This window comes from Drosophila yakuba, chromosome 3R (genome assembly GCF_016746365.2).
Source record: "Drosophila yakuba strain Tai18E2 chromosome 3R, Prin_Dyak_Tai18E2_2.1, whole genome shotgun sequence".
In the NCBI taxonomy this organism is placed as follows: Eukaryota; Metazoa; Arthropoda; class Insecta; order Diptera; family Drosophilidae; genus Drosophila; species Drosophila yakuba.
The window spans coordinates 26,141,829-26,158,420 of NC_052530.2; the positions used below are offsets into that span (position 1 = coordinate 26,141,829).

Sequence of the window (16,592 nt, forward strand, 5' to 3'; positions counted from 1 at the left end):
GCAAGCAGAGATGGGTAAATGAGAACGAAATCCACCTCCATCGAAAATGAGATTCGGATTCCCAGCCTCGCCATGGCTGCTGTACGAGTATTTTCCAATTTGTGTGCTCGAGTGCCGCCGTCAGCTACACTCGAGTAATCAATGATGGGCGAGGCATCGAGGCATCAGGATCGGCATCGCAATCCCAGACGCCGCCAATCGAAAGCGGAATGCCAGAAAAATAATGGCAAATGTGGCTCCTTCGAATGTCCTGGTGGCTGGCTGATGCTTTGAAATGTTATCGATTGCTGACGGTCATCTAATTGTAAGTACACACGTATCGGGCGCCATTCTGGACCCGGACTGGAGTCCTGTGAAAACTCAATGTCTGACTGATTTGCGAGGATTGCGGATGGGGTGCCACTGGACACATCGTACGGATAAATTGAGTCCCAGTTCTGGCAGCTCAATGCAGTTCGATAGAGAGCAGCAGTCACGGAACCGGACGACATGTGGATCCAGTTAGTGTTGTTCCAGCCACGCCCCATGCTGGCTGACCTACATATGCATATGTAACACCTAATAGCATAAGTCGTGTGCATGTGTGTGTGCGCGTCTCTGTTTTTTTATTGCCTGTTATTTACACTCAGACAAATAATTAATAGAATTTGTGATAGTTTATGTACTTTTCAACATGGTTTTAGGCAAGCTGTTATTGAGTATTAGATATTGCATACCACGTACAATTCCCCTTTTATTACTAACCATTTCAGATTAAGGATCTCCCTAATTGAAAGCCTTTCGATTACAGTTTCGGCATATTTCAAGTGCACCTGGGTAGTAACTCCATCCGTTTGCTTCCTTGGCACTTTGTCCGCTTGTTAAGTTGAGTTTTCGTGTTAAGCGGATGCTGTGTGCCAACCCAACCACCCAACCACCCACTCACTCACTCAGTCGTAGTCTACATGCATTTCCGGCTTAATTGATTTTGCCACAAAATGTGAAATGTGTCGAAAACGAGCCACCATGACATCGCCCCTGACATTCCATCTCTCTACGGGAGGCGCTCGAATAATGTCCTGGGCGAAAGGGTCTCTGAGCGGTGGCCCAAACTGAGGTCTTTTCTTTTTGAGGTCTTTGATTGCAGATACTTGGTAAATAAATATTGGCAAAACCAATGACTGATTGAAAGGACCACAGGACCACTTGGCACCAACTTCGACAATGCGGCAACTTTGTCAGCCGTTTGTCCGGAGTCCGGACTCCAAAGTCCGAAGACCGAAGTCCGGACATTTCGACCAGTTTGCTTACCGACTTACCAAGTGCAATCAGAGCAATTACAGGACTCTCTCCTATGTGAATAAATCACAAATACCGAAAGCAAAGCTTTTCTGCAATAATTTCTGAGGTAAATCTCGGCAAAGTTTATCTATCAATTTATTCAAACTTTTCAAATTTTTGTTCACGAGCTTACAACATAAATAGAATGTTTCGATTTTGTTTTGTGGGTGAATGGGCATGAAAGTACAATGAAATGGGAAGGCTTATTCTACAAGGCACAACAATTTCCATACTAAGTAGTCGTGGTGATCCGGAACCTATTGCAAGTGAAGTAAGGCTAAGACTAATTACTGGCTAAGAGAGCGTAAGTCTACCCTTAAAACCTAGTAAAATCATAAGAAATAGGCACAGGAAATAATGCGAATCCAGAAGTCATGACAAGTCCCTTAATTTATGCCAAAAGCAATCACTACTTTAAGTTTGGATAGACAGATAGATTTCAGCTTCCAACATAACATCACATTTGTTTCCTGTGTCGCATAGACCCAAACGAAGATCCTAACCCTTCTTGAACTTGAGCAGCAGGATGGTGAGTACGAGGAATACCAGAACCCAGGACGAAATGGAGATGAAGCCATTGTAGACGACGGGATTGTCGATGCCCCAGCCGCGTTGCAGAATGGATCGCATTGATTCCGTTGGTTTGGTGAGCGGCAGGAAGGCTGTGAAGAATTGCAGAAGCGGGAACATGCCCTCGATCGGCCAGATAATTCCGCACAACATAACGATGGGCAAAAAGGAACCCATGGCCACATAAGTCGCCGTTCGCTCCGTGTCCACAGCACAGGAAATAACGAATCCAAAGCTCATGCCGCACAGTCCATTCAGGATGCACAGTGCCACCACCAGCCATATGTTGCCCACCAAGGTAAGTTCGAAGAAATAGAAGCTGACAATCAGCACGAAGATCGTCTGGCTCAGCATCACGGTGAACTGGGTGACCACCTGGGAGAGAAGGATCTCCGGACCCGTGATTCCAGCCACCAAACAACGCTCCAACATGCCCTCATTGCGATCGATTAACATAGCTCCGGAGGTAACAGCCACGGCCAGGAAAAAGATGATGGTCAGGATAACTCCGGGGGCGGCAAAGTCCGTGAAGTTGGGATTGCGATAGCCATACACTGGATGCTGGAAGTCCACGGGCACACGTCCTAGTTTCGGATTCACATCACAGTCGCTTAGCATGTCGCCCACAAAGTTGAAGAATGTGTACTGCAGATCGCGGTACAACAACTGTGAGATTTGTTGATCTAGAAAGTAGATATAAATCATTAGTTTCTCTTATATACATGCTGATATGTTAGCATTTATATTTACTTGACCAGTCCATACGCACTGCCAGGTCGGATGACTCGATGGTTCCATCCTCTGCATACCGACCATCCTCCACGCGTTCCATCAGAGAAGCGGTATAGTTAGGTTGGATTACCAGGGCGGCCCAGGCTCTGCCTTTCCTCACTTCCTCGTAAGCCATTTCATCTTCCGTCACATATTGCTGCAAATTAATTAAGAAACAATGTGTCAATCAAATGCTTACAAAGTTAATATGTTTTAAAATCATGATATGGACAGCTTTTATGGCTTTCTTAGGACTATTCAAACCGCTGACTTGTTCATCTAAGCACATCGAACTGTTTTCGGGTCTTTAGATGAACAGTCGTGTGGGCAAATGCCAGCAGTCAATCAAAAGCTCATTCAATTAGCTTAAAAAGTCATTGCACCTGCCTGCCAGACAGATGCCAAACGGCTGGGTATTGTTTTCGCCGTTGCCGTGCAATTAAAATCGGAGCCGTTGAATTATTGAGCAACGCATGTCGCGATTCGAGGACTCGGCGGTAGTCAGGACAGGATTCGGGGGTTTCCTGCCCACGGCACTTCCTTTCTTGGCAGCTTTGTGAGCTGTCTCTTTGTGCGTCCCGCTTCATTTCCTGTCGCATTGTTTGCTGCATGTGGGGCGTACTGTTGTAGCAACAATAAAAGTAACTCCCCGTAATTAATGTGCGTACTTTGCGTCAGGCGATAAATTCAGCGAGGCAAACAAATCAACAACAAAGGAGAGGCGTTTTCGTTGCGTTGCGTTTCGTTGCCTACTTTTTTGCGGACCCTGTTCTCCTTGTTGTCAACAATATGTTGTTTGTGTTATCTGTAACAATTTCATTTCACTGTGAAATAAATAATGAACTGGCAGCGACTACGGCATCAGCAGCGGCAGCGGCAGCCACCAGAAAGTGGAGCAGTCCCAAGGATCTTGAGCTAGTTGCGGGAAGTGCTCGCACATTTATTAAGTCACCATCGAACTGGAGGGGCGTAAAACTTTGCCTAAACTTTTGCCAGTCACTTATGTGTGCCACAACAGCCACAGGAATCACAATCACAGCCGAGGGAGAAAGGCCTGGCCACAAAAACCCAGGCGGCGTGTATTGGCATTTGTATTTGGGCTTAGTTCGGGCAATTTTGCGGCTTCGATCTGCAGTTATTTAAACGAAAATGGCATAAGGACAGACGCCTCGCAAACAGGCGTGAAATTTACGCAATTGCCGTACTAATGCTGCACACACATTTCTCGATTTTGGGGCCAACACTGGAGTGTGTGGCTTAATTGGCCTCATTAGATTTGATGGCCCAGAAAAGGATGTGTGCGTGGGTGTGGATTCTGGCCAAACTATGTTGCGCAGGGTGGATTTGAATTCACCTGAACTGGAGATTCGGGTCGGGTGAGGTTTACACTAGGGACCTGGAATAAATTATAATGCGAAGAGCCATGGCTACAGACAATCAAATTGTTGGTCCTGAACAACTTTTATGCTACTATTTAACCCCAACTTCAACATTGTTTATGACAAACTTGAGCCGCAAACTATGCGCAAATGAAGTCAACTTGGTCAGAAGCTCGACGCAAATGAGCTCGAAAGAAGCTGGGAGAAAAACTTTCCCCAGCTACCTTGGCAATTTTTGTTTCGACTTTGCCTTAACTTCGCTCATAAAATCTCTCTGTAGCTAGGGAAAAAAATAAAACCAAGGATGCACTTTCGAGCACTTTCTTCGAGTAGGAGCTTGTCGCTAATCAAGTACCATCAGAAGCGTAGTAGAAAAGGGATTTCAGCTAAACAAAAATATTTGGCGACCTTTGAAGTAAAAATTACCATTATTAAATTGAATGATTCTGTTAAGATAAAAATACATTTCCCTAAAATACAACTCCTCCTACCGGAATTTCATAGATTTTCCACAACATCGAAAAGCATGAAATTGGCCAGATTCTACACTAATGAGCTACATTTTCATGCTTAATGAACTTTTAATTAGAAGCAAGGACAACAGCCAACGACATCGGTCGACCACAATATGTTTTTCAATTTTCCCATAAATTAAGACTTCTTTTTTCGGGCTCCTAGCCGTGGGGGAAGTTTATAAAATTATTACTGCAACCATTCAGGGAGCTGCCTCTGAAAATTGGGAGGTTGGCCCAACAACACAAAGGACGACTTTCGTGTCGTTAAGACAAGGGTAAAGGAAATGCTTTTGATCTGGTGAAAAATAACCACAAGCCAAAAAGGCTGAAAAAATTCTAGAGACAACGAGTGCTGTCGCTACACCCTTTTATTTTCGTTTTCTGAATGCGAATCAAAAGTCTCGAGGAGCAAAAGATACAGAAATTACTTTTTACAGAGTTAAAAGAGATATTTTCAATTCCAAAATGTTTTTATTATCTTTCCGATAAATACATCATACCCCAACTGCACTCCGTTGCCGTCTTAGAAAAGTGGTATTGAAAAAACAGAAAACGCGCCGACTTCAATACAGGAGGAAAATTCAAATTTTCTTGACCCCACCCTTGAGGCCCGCCTGGAGCACAAAATCCTCCACAGGATTTTGGGAAGGTAAGCTGGGGCAGGGTTTTAGCCAAGTGCTGATGGCACGTTGATACGCTGTTCATTGACCAAAATTAACTTGGCCTTCGTGCTCCCCCTTTGTTCGCTGTGGGTCTTTTTGATGCGGCCTTAAGATACACGTTCGCGTATTATTTTTTCTCCATTTTTCCTTTATTTTTGTCCGAAGTTATACAAATTTAGTCTGATAGCCAGCGGTTTGGGGATGCTTTTCAATTTCCAAAGGTAAAAAGTTTTCTTCACAAATTGACAGTTGAGGCATGCGGACGGTTGCTGCTGGCCTTATTATTGCGGTCTTTATTATATTGTTATTTGAAAATTTTCTAAAAGTTTAGGAGGTCACGGTCTGTTAGCTGGATAATTTGATGGGACATTGAGGTCTCAATGCTGAATTTGTTTTATTTTCTTTCATCGGAACGCGATTGACTGTCGAAACCGATTCCGCGAAAGGACTGTTTAGAAGAGTATCCACAGATTTCCCTGAAATTTACAACAAACCAGCTAACAAGTTTCAATTTTACATGAATGCTGTGCAAACTAATCGTAAAAATACCCACACTCTCAACGACTCTCTTTACTGTTATTATGCTTATTATAGTGTCTAATGTAAAATGCATGAAATCGTAAGCCAGGACTCGAGCCCTCGAACGAAACGAAACTCAAATTAGGCAGCAAAAAGCGACTTTGTTTTTGAAGCGTAATTTGCAATAAATTGCCACAAGCGGCTTTTCTTGGCCTCGGTAATACGGTTCTGCTCTGCGAGGGCCCACTATTTCTGGCCATCGCCGCCCATGGCAGTTCAGCAAATTTATTGATGATCTCGACCGACTGGCCTGTTGTTGCTGTGCCAAAGATAAGCAGCTGTAATTTGTGTTCGCCAACACCAAGGGCAACGGCCACATCGGAGGCACAGGCAGAGGCAGAGGCAGAGGCAATGCCAATGGAAGCATCCTCTTCATTTTGCATCGAAGAAGGAGCACGAGTGGACCAGGAGCAGAGTTGTTCGTTTGGTGGAGAAATAACTGCTACATTATTTTAAAAAAAATAATTAAGAAGTATATGTGTACATGCATGCAATGAAATTCGTAAAGATATATAGCTACTAAGGTTTCTTGAATTTAAATTATTATTTATGTAAGTTACGAAAAATGTCCGGAATTTTCTACTCAACGATAAATAAGTCGTTTAACATTTTATTATATAGGAAATAGAACTTAGGGCCTTTAGACTCATATGTTAACTAGAAATTGGCCAAGTAAGCAGCACTGTCTAGGCGACTTGGCCAAGACAAAGCCAAGTATATCGAGGGGGTGATTTAGGAGTGCGGCAGGGCGAAATGATGTGTGCAGTAGATTGAAGACCCGGCAGCCTTAGCTTCAGCTTCAGTCCCAGCCTCCACTCGGACCCAACAGGGGGAGCCACTTGGCTGTCCACACAAATTGAAATAAATTACAGGAGCGGACGGCAGGGCGAACGTATTCGAATCGGGGGGCTCTGAATATAAGCCACATGAGTGGTTATTGTAAAGTTCGCACTGCACAATTTAACCAAAAAGCCAATGACAGTTGATATTGCACCCCCGGGCTGGGCTGGCTGCATCTTCATCTGCACTTGCCACTGCCACTGCCACTGCCTCATCCTCATCCTCTGTTTCATTCAGCCCACTGTTCAGTTCATGTCCTTCTGCTCCCAGGGGATTGCGAAATAGGGGCGTTGGTGTTGGGTAAGTCGGGTAGGTAATTTGCATTGCACTCACCACAACCATGCTCTTGTTCTTGACCAGCATATCGAGATAACGGCAGCTCAGCATCGTCTGATTGCATCCGGTGTGCACTGGACAGAATTGTTCCATAATCATTTCCCCCGACATCTCGTGATTCGCCACGGCCAATTTGAGGCCAGTGGGATCATGGCCGATGGCGTAGCAGAAGAGCAGTATCTGCACCACGGGCAGGCCCACGATGAACAGCATCACCCTGTGGAAAAATCACCCAGAGTTGGTTAGCAATTGATGAGCACTAGTAAGCTCGTCCTATTATTATGCAGCACAAGTAGCATGAGATTGGAACTAGCTTAAAGTAAATAAATCAGTAATATTACTTTAAATGAATAGTTCATTGATTTTGCATGATTTTCTAAGCTACTCATGACTCACCCCACGTTGCGCATCATCCACAAGAAGTTTTTCCAGATGAGGGCGTGCAGGTGATGCGACTGCATCACATGGAGATTATACCAGAAGGATGTGGGTATTTCCTGGGGCGGTGGCAACGGTGGAGCTGCGGGAGCGGTGGTACTGATCGGATCCCGAGCCGCGGACGACATTGAAATATTATCGCCGAATTCGCCGGATATTTCGGCGGCATGCTGCTCATCGGACATGTCCAAGGCGGGATTAGAGATCGCCGGCACCGTAACCTGCTCCACAATTTCCTGAGCTATTGACGATCGACGGCGTTTTCCCATGTTCTGCAAAACGGAGAGTTTCAGAAAGACATCCTCCAGCGAGTCGGCATTGTACTGCTGACGCAGATAATCCGGCGATTCCTCAGCCAGCATTTTTCCGCCACGCAATAGACCGATCTGAAAATGTAATAAAAATTATATATAATATATATATGTATTGAAAATATCCCCCAGCTAATAGCCTGGCTGCCCTGACAAACACATCCGAGTGTCCTCGAAATTAAGTTGAAATAGATTTGTGTAACATCCCTGTTTTGTCAGTCAATTGATTTGGAGCGTGCTCCGCAAAGTGTCGTCAAGCCAATTTAACTTTTCGACTTTGATGCGACTTGCCAGTCGTCCTTGTCCTTGTCCTCCTCCAAGTCCGCGTCCCAGAATCTTTGTCCAAGTTTGCGCCCCCTATGCACATCCTATTCCTGTTCCTGTTCCTGGCGTTGTTGTTGTGGATGTGTCGATGAAGTTTTATCGACTACCACTGTTCGACGTAATCCCTTGCTCACGCAACGTGCGGAAATTAACTTAATTGATTTCTGTGTCCGTACATGACCAGCCGTCATCCCCTTGGCCTCTCTGCGGGCGGAAAAGTTAGCCATGAAGACGACGCTGCTTGTTCATCAGTTCCACACATCAAATGGATGGCTTCATTAGGCATGCACATGAGTGGGCTGGCTACTGCAGAACCCCTTTTGTACCGATTCCGATTTTGCCCCCGGATTTTTCCCAGTGCACAGGAAAATTCTATGCTAAATAAACCACACTTGCACACATAGCTAACAAAGTTTTGCCACTTGATTTGGCTTCGTTCGGCTCCTGATTTTGGCCAGCAAGGAAGGAAATCACCCATTTCCCCCAGAGCATGTTGTGTGTTTGGGCAATTCGACTGGCTACTGGCTAGTGGCGACTGTCTTTTCGACTTCTCAGGGCCAATTAACGTCTTAATTGAATTGCAATGGCAAACTAAATTACGGACCTCCTGGCGAGGCAGCCAATTGTAATTTTATTGGCCAACTATGTGATATGCATTATTATGGCCGGCAATTTTGCATGCCATAAATAATTTTCCGTTTGCCTCGTGCCCGGCACGCAGAGGAAATTGAAAAATGCACATGATATTTATGGCTGGGTTCGTAGGTGGCACTCACTGGATGTGAGGGAGCTTGAAATTTATTCTAGAATATATAGTATGCAGCTGGCAAAATAAATCTTGGATGTTCATCTGAAATTCCCTAAATTTACATAGGATCTGAATTTTACAAGCATAAGGATGCTCAAAGCATTTTCATTAGTGCTCTATTTGTGTTATATTAAAATTGTAATCTACATAAGCCACATTTGCTTACTTACGTTATTATATTGCTATAAGTTTTTTTTAAAACTTCGTAAGCCTTAACAACAGTATAATATGACGATAGTTAATCCGCAAATCGTTCACGTTTTATACAAAAATATATACAAAACTCTTGATAAAATCCGTAAGCCGTTTTTTTGTGCTACAGTTCTTGCAGCTTAATGCTTAATAGCACGCTACGTGCAACGTAGCATTAAAGTGGCAATCAAAGTGGTTGAATCACATCAACACTTCATCAGCGAACGGAAAACCAGTTGGTAATGATATTTTTTCTTGGTTATTGTGTATCTCCCGTCACTCATCAGCTTTAGCAATTATTCAACTGTCCATTTGCATTTCGGTTGTGTCTTTTATTTTTTTTTTGTTGAGTTGGCTGCTCAAAAGCAACATGCGGAAAATTACGCGACAAACAATAAGGATAAAAACGGGAAAAACGGCAGCAATACAAGAGGAAATGCAACAATATCAACTATTAAAGGCGCACCAGGCGAGGGAATTCGGGGGCTCCCCTCGCCCAGTAAACGCTGAAGTAGAGCACTCGTAACAATATATCCATCACATAATGTTACGCTCCCTGATTTCATTTATTAGAGCAGAAAGTGCTGCATGTACAACTGGGGACAGTCGGAGGCGAAGACACGCCCCTGTGTCTTTGCTGTGTGGCCATGTGGCGTATACGCGATTCTCTGCTCTTTTTTTTCTGTCCTGACTTTCCTCTTTTTGTTTCAACTGCTTTCCTTTTTTCTACGCTGTTATTTTCTTTTTTTTGTGGGCCAACCAACAATTTCCCCAGAGCCAAAGGCACAGGCAAAGGCAGCAGTGCTGACATTAAATTTGGGGAGCAATGTCTGTCAAAAAAAGTGAAGCGCTGCACTTTGTTAGGAGCGAGAGACTAGAAGCCATTTCAGATTCTGTTGTGTGGGACGAGTTGATTGACCTCGTGGTTTAGTGGGTGGGTGGTAAGGATGAGTGGGTGCTTGTGGGCACATACTGACGGAACTGCAGGCGTTGAGGCTTGTCATAATGCGGACCCAACTTTGATGTGGGTTCCAATGTCACCGTAGGTGTTACACTTTTGTTAAATAGAAGCCGAAAAATATTCTCCTATGGAATGCTAGTTTTAAATTGCATCCTGCCATTTAGAAACAAGTAATTCCTGCAGAGATACTTTATTAAAAATAAAGAACAATAAAGTGTCCACATTTGTATTGAAATTCGTTTAATAGGATTATTTACGGGGCAGAAAGTTGTATGCCAACACGAAGTTGTTATTGTTCAATATTTGCCTACATATGTATACACCACATTATTTTAAGAGCAAGCTGCATTAAAGAGCAAAGTTACATTCACCACAAAAAGCAAATCCTTCCGTGGCCCATTTTACTAGCTTACAGGATTGCTATTCGGCTGCTATTAAGTATTTTATATTTTTGTTATAAATACGTCAATATTACACATCATTCACACATTAAACTTTTATAATAAAATGTGTGGCCCAATGTGAAGACGATGCCGCAGAAACGGTTTATGCCACATATGTGCAGAATACCCACCCAATCACACCACACACCGGCAAACACGTACAAATTTTTAATGTCCATAAATATTTTTCAATTAAAATAAAACTTTTAATCTGCGCATCATACAAATAACAATAACCGAATTTAAGCACGGCAAAGTTTTAACAACACTCTGGGATGCAGTCGTAAATTTTACGATTATGTTTAATGCCCCTGCTTTTGTTTGAGTGCATCCCCGCTGCAGCAGTAGAATCAAAAAACTAATAGCTGTTTTTGCCACCATGGTGCATATAATTTTTATTGCCACATGAATTTTCAGCTTATAAATTGCCAGCAGGCAATAATCACTTTAAAGCCCCTGTTTTTAAGGTGCTTCTGGCATTTGGGGTGGGAAATAGATCAAGTGCCATGTACTCGTTCGTTCCCATTGAAGTGGTTCACTCAATCAGGCTCCAGGGCAGTTAAATTTATGTGTCTGTCTGTGCTGCATTGAGCATTGAGCTCTACTTTACCAGATATTGGCTAAGGGGAATCCCATTTCGGGCACGCAATTCTGTTGACTCAACAGAAAAAATTGGCCCAAAACAAAGGCAGCAAGAAAACAGAGAGTACAGAGTACACAAGGAAATCCAGCAGAAAAACACTACGGCGAACTCCACGTGACGTGCAGAATTGGCGAAAAATATGTGCAGATAACTACCTTCGGCCAAGTTGAACTGAAGACTTGTCCTCTTCTGTCCCGACTTCCTCGACTTGAGCTGGCCGAAGCCAAAGCGTGCCACGAAAAAGTGACAAAGCTGAAAAAGCAATTTGCTGCCGGCCATAATACTCGTACACCGCAAAGAAATATCAGGCAAGTGGTTAACCTTAAAAATCGTTAGAAGGCCTTTTAATATTCTTGAAATATTTAGAAAAATCCTTTCAACTAGTCAAAAACTAAGGTATTAAGATAGCAATCGAAGTATGTGAGTAGCTTTAATAAGGTTAGTTTTTTTTCCAGTGTTTTCTTCCTGTGAGCCAGCTCAGGCGTGCACAATCTAAGCTGAGACCCGCTTGCTGTTCCATTTGAGCTGAGCTACGAGGCCAACACGTGTTCAATATGAGCAATTAAACACTGTCACCAGAAGTTACACAGACACAACAACTTCTCATTCCGCTGCGTGTGGTCTCTGGTCCCAGGGGCTTTGCATATATGTTAGGAACGTAGAATGGGAACTTCTTCCGCAAGTTTGTTTTTTATAGAACCCATAAACCATAAATTTGGTCCAACAATTCGCATTAAATTCACATTTCAACGCCTGACGCTCGGATTAACTTGGCCAGAATACCTCGTTGTCGATCCCTGCGCCTTGTTTTATGGACTTGGACTGCGGCTCAGTCGATTGTTTTGCTTGACACCCAATCCCAATACCAATTCCAATCCCAGGGCGATTCCCAAGTGCCAAATGCTGAATGCCGATTGCCCGCAAACAAAGGCGAGTCTTCTATTCCTGCCAGTGATTTTGTTTATTGGCCATAACTCTTTACCGCAATGACTTTTGGCGGCAGAGCGGCATGACAACGGATTCCCATCCGGCACATCACATGTGGCGTGGTGCTTACTTACGAAAGGGTTGTGGTGGTATTTGGGGTGGGGGTGGGGGTGGGTGTGGTGGTGTAAACGTGTTGACAATTGCTGGCAGCGGCACAGCATGTGAGCCATTTAACACCGTGAGTGTCCTTGGGGGTCAAGTGGTGTTAGGGAGATCAAGCCCCAAAACTGTCTGATTGTTTCCATAATCGGGGACGGGGACTCGGACCCAAAAGGCTGTGATTTGAATTATGTGCAATAAAGAGCGTTTAATGTTTAAATAGGTATTTTGGCAAAGTTATTTTCAAACTAATAAATATTCCGTGCACACATTTCTGATTAATATCTTCTTGACTCAATCAATCATTTCTAACGAATCGATATATTGATTCGCTTGCCAAGTGATTAGCTTAACTTTAAAGCATGCAAGCATAACCAAATTATTAGAAAATAGCCTTAGCTTGAACGTTTTTCAAAGAGGCATCAATTTATTTGATATCATGTCATTAAGTCTTCTCTTTGCATTACCCGCGAAGGGTTAGCATTTAAAATTATGATTCGATAATGATAAAAATTGTAATATATTTTGTAGTAAAAAATGCTCCTTTAAGCCATCTTTTTTAATGAATATCTTCGTGCACCCGATCAATCAAATTAAATGGGCCCCCTTGTAGAGTGTCTCAAGTGTCGATCCTGGGCCCAATTCACACTTTCTTCGCCGCTCCCCACATCAATCTTTTGCAGAGTGTTGTCATTGATATATTCATGCATCTCACACTCCACTTGAGCTTGCGTGTGTGTGTTTCTGGGTAAGGATTCTGTTTGTTTTATGTGTGCATATCCCGTGCGTGTTGCCAAGTATCTGTATCTCAGCCTGTCGCTTTGGCCGTGTATCTATCTGTCTATCCGACTGTCCATTGTGATGGGCGTTTGTTTGCGAGCCTTGTCACGATTTATTCTTGTATTTTTTCTACGCCTGAAAGCGCCTGAGTTCATTGTTTGCTGCACGCATTAAATGACTAGCGCAGTTATATTTCCCTATACAGATCTCATCTGTTTCGCTGGTGGCATAAATAAATCTGAAGTAAATTTTTGCAATGTGTCTCGCTCGGAAATGCCTCGTAAATCGCGTCACGGCCATGGGTCAACACAGAAGACAGCCGTCAGTAATGTTGTACTCCTTGGCTTTCCTCTTTTGGCCATTCATTTATTTATTTTTTTTTCATTTTCGTACAGGACACGGATTTGTTGCAGCCGTCCGCAGGATACAAATTTGCCAAGGGGCAGGCGGAAGCACTTAGCGCCGCATGTTGACAGCGCTTGCCGGAGCTGATAGCTGAACTTTCACCTTGGCAGTGGCAGCATAATATTGCTCATACGCCGCATATTACACATGGATGTGCTGGCTGATCATAAATCACCCGGACGAACAATGCGTGGGCGCCAAGAGCCATTGACACTCGCTTGCCACAGAGCATCCCGAATCCCTTTGTCCCTTCGTCCCTGCCCGCTTATCACTTCACCGGAAATCCTCTGACTACTTACCATATGTGCCTGGGCACACTCGTCGATGTAATGCGTGGTGATTATCACAGTCGTGTGACCATTTTTCGTAATGTCCACCAAATGATCCCAGATGCTGCAATCATGAGAATGAAGAGTTAATCAGTTGTCATCGACATGTAAAGTGTGCACAGTGTCTATTAAGTTTTAATATATATGCAGCTGAAGTAAAACAACGTATTGTCAAATACGTCATCATATAATAAAGTTAAAAAAAAGGAAAATATTGATTGGTATTGAGAAAATATTGAAATATATTGATTTAGTCCCGGTGTACCAAGCATTAGTGCTGCACTCACCTCTGACGCAAAACGGGGTCCACACCCACAGTGGGCTCATCCAGGATGAGCAGCTCCGGCTCATGGAGCAGAGCCACCGCCAGACTCACTCGCCGCTGCTGGCCGCCACTCAAGTTCTTGACAAATTTGGAGGCATTTGGCAAATTGAGCAATTTGAGGAGGAATTCTGTGCGATCCTCGATGTCGCTTTTGGACATGGCCGAAATGATGCCGAAGTAGATTAGGGTCTCACGCATCGTGAACTCGCCGTAAAGGGCTATCTCCTGCAATAAACCAAAATTGGAATACGGATGTTATAAATTTTCACCAGCGGAATGCGGTTTCCTCTTAAAAACACAGCCCACTTTTCGGCTTCGCTGGTTTATGACTCCACTTTTCCCAGCAGACTTTAGTGATGAATGGCAAATTGGCTTTTTCAAGACCACAAGTATAATATGCTTTAAACTTAAGAACTCTACAATTTTCATAAATAATTTATATTAAATATTTGTATAGCTTGACAAGATAATATTTTAGGTTTTTTTTACTTATCTAAAATACATAAATTTTTCTTTAAAATTAGCACCGCTTTTGCTCAGACAAAGTGCATTTGAGTTATTCTTATGGATTGTGAAAATGAAAAGTTTTCCTCTTTTTCTGTGTGAGTGGATATACGTTTTCTTTTGTGCTTTCACCATTTTATTGCGTTGATTTAATTTAGTCGGCTCTGGCATGGGATAATAAAAAGCACATGAAAAATGTAGCAGTTTCCCGGTGGAAACTGGAAAGTGGAAGGCAGCCGGCGCAGTATGGCGGAGGTCAACTCACCTGTGGCATATAGCCAATCCGGGGACCCGGCACTCCGGAACCCCGAGATCCGGGTCGTCCGCCGAGCACCCAAATCTCGCCAGAATTGAGGCGACGTCGTCCGACGATGCAGCTGAGCAGCGTTGTTTTCCCGCATCCAGAGGCGCCCAGGAGACCGTATCTGCAATTGCACACGGTTAGTTGAGCTTAAAGTCGTTTTTACTATATAATGAGCTTAAGTGTACACGTATGCAGATGGTTTCCTGCAGGAGCGGCGCTTTTGCAGGAATTCCCAAAGAATAGTCTTAGTACCTTAAAATTCTAGTCCCTTAAAATTAAATTAAATGTTAGTTATACTTTAAACATTAGTTCCTTAGTTATATTTCGATGCATTTAATATGTTGTAGAAGTGAAGTCTTTCCCATGTCCCTTTACACCCATTTAAATTCACAGTCCCCTTGGTGTTCCCTGGCTAAATTCCTTTGGATTGTGAGCAAAGATAATTACAAGTATATCTGTAAATTCCGGCAGTGGGACCACTGGAAAATGGGCAAACCTATCGGAAAAATTCAACTGGCATTGGAGCTGCATTTGAGCTGGGCCCAAAAGGAGGCCAGAACTCTGCTGGTCAGATAGTCGGATATTTTTCGGGCAAGGAGTCGCCCGTGTGTGCATGCCGCTCAAATATTTTAAGCACTCACACAAAGACTCGGCGGCAGGTGCACTTGCCAACACAGATACAAGCCAACAGACTCACACTCATACTCACACACACACACCCGCACTTTCCGAGGCACAAGGATGAAAAGCATCAGGTGAAAAATCAACTGTGAATAGTTTCGCAAAAATATTCAGGCGCAAAAAGTTTCATTGCTCGGTGCACGGTATTCTCTGAGCGCTCTCTTAGTGCCCAAAACCCCTCCGTTTCCCTTCGCCCAGTTTCCAGAGCCCATTTTCCACCCCATTTTCCGAGCGCTCTTGTCGTACACCCCACATTTTCCACCCGCACTATCTTCATGTTCAGGTTCAGGTCGGTGTGGTATGTGCGCCGCTTATCTCGTGTGTGGAGGAGCTGTTGCAAAATATATTTAGGGAATGTTTAGCACAGCTTAGCGCGCCAGTCAGACTCCGCCCACCACTCGCCGCTTAACGCCCACCGCCCACCGCCCACCGCCCACTTACCACCCCCCTAGACGACCTTACCCAAGTTGGCGTATTTTTTATTACGTGCGCAGCGCGCGAGTTTAGAAAATTGTTGGTCTGGCAGTTGGCAGTTAGATGGCGCAGAGGTCGGGGGTCGAGCGGTACGGGGGTCGCGGTTTGAGGTCGGTTAAGGTGTGCAGGCGGGTGTGCGGGTGTGCAGGTGTGTGTTTAGCCATGAATAACATGCAGGTCGATTGCAGGTGGGGGAGCCAGAGAAAGAGAAAGAGCCACACTTGTATAAGCCAAAGCCAAAGCAAAAGCCAAAGGGGTAAATAAAAGCACTGCCCTGCTCCGTCCAGCTTAAGGACACCCGAGTTGGCCAAAAAGGTTGTTGGATGGTTGGTTAAAACCGGCGAGTGGGCAAAAAACAAGCATCGGGTTGGACAATGAAGCCAGATATGATTAAACACTCCACTAAACTGAAGCACTGAGATAAAACTAACGAAAAGTGGATAATTTGTTGGCTTTAATTAAGTGTTTCACATCAAATGAACTTTTTGTCAGACTAGTTTCAAAAATATATGCAAAATTAAACTGCAACTCACGAAACCCAATGAAATACATTTATGTGCAAAGAGAAAAGGAAGAATGTGGTAGAAAATTTCAATATGTTCAAACTTAATT

General features: G+C 43.8%; 1 protein-coding gene across 1 annotated transcript in view; it reads right to left on the minus strand.

Annotated features, from left to right (window-relative positions):
• Window positions 1-1,392: 1,392 nt before the first annotated feature.
• Window positions 1,393-16,592, minus strand: part of LOC6538399 (ABC transporter G family member 20) — a 45,150-nt gene continuing 29,950 nt past the window's right edge. Inside the window, exons 3-9 of the mRNA XM_002098887.3 lie at window positions 14,787-14,946; window positions 13,980-14,242; window positions 13,663-13,756; window positions 7,369-7,796; window positions 6,970-7,189; window positions 2,641-2,818; window positions 1,393-2,573 (exon numbers count right to left, since the gene is read on the minus strand). Of these exons, the coding sequence (XP_002098923.1) occupies window positions 1,819-2,573; window positions 2,641-2,818; window positions 6,970-7,189; window positions 7,369-7,796; window positions 13,663-13,756; window positions 13,980-14,242; window positions 14,787-14,946 (2,098 nt within the window). The 3' untranslated portion in view covers window positions 1,393-1,818. The remainder of the gene's footprint in view (window positions 2,574-2,640; window positions 2,819-6,969; window positions 7,190-7,368; window positions 7,797-13,662; window positions 13,757-13,979; window positions 14,243-14,786; window positions 14,947-16,592) is intronic.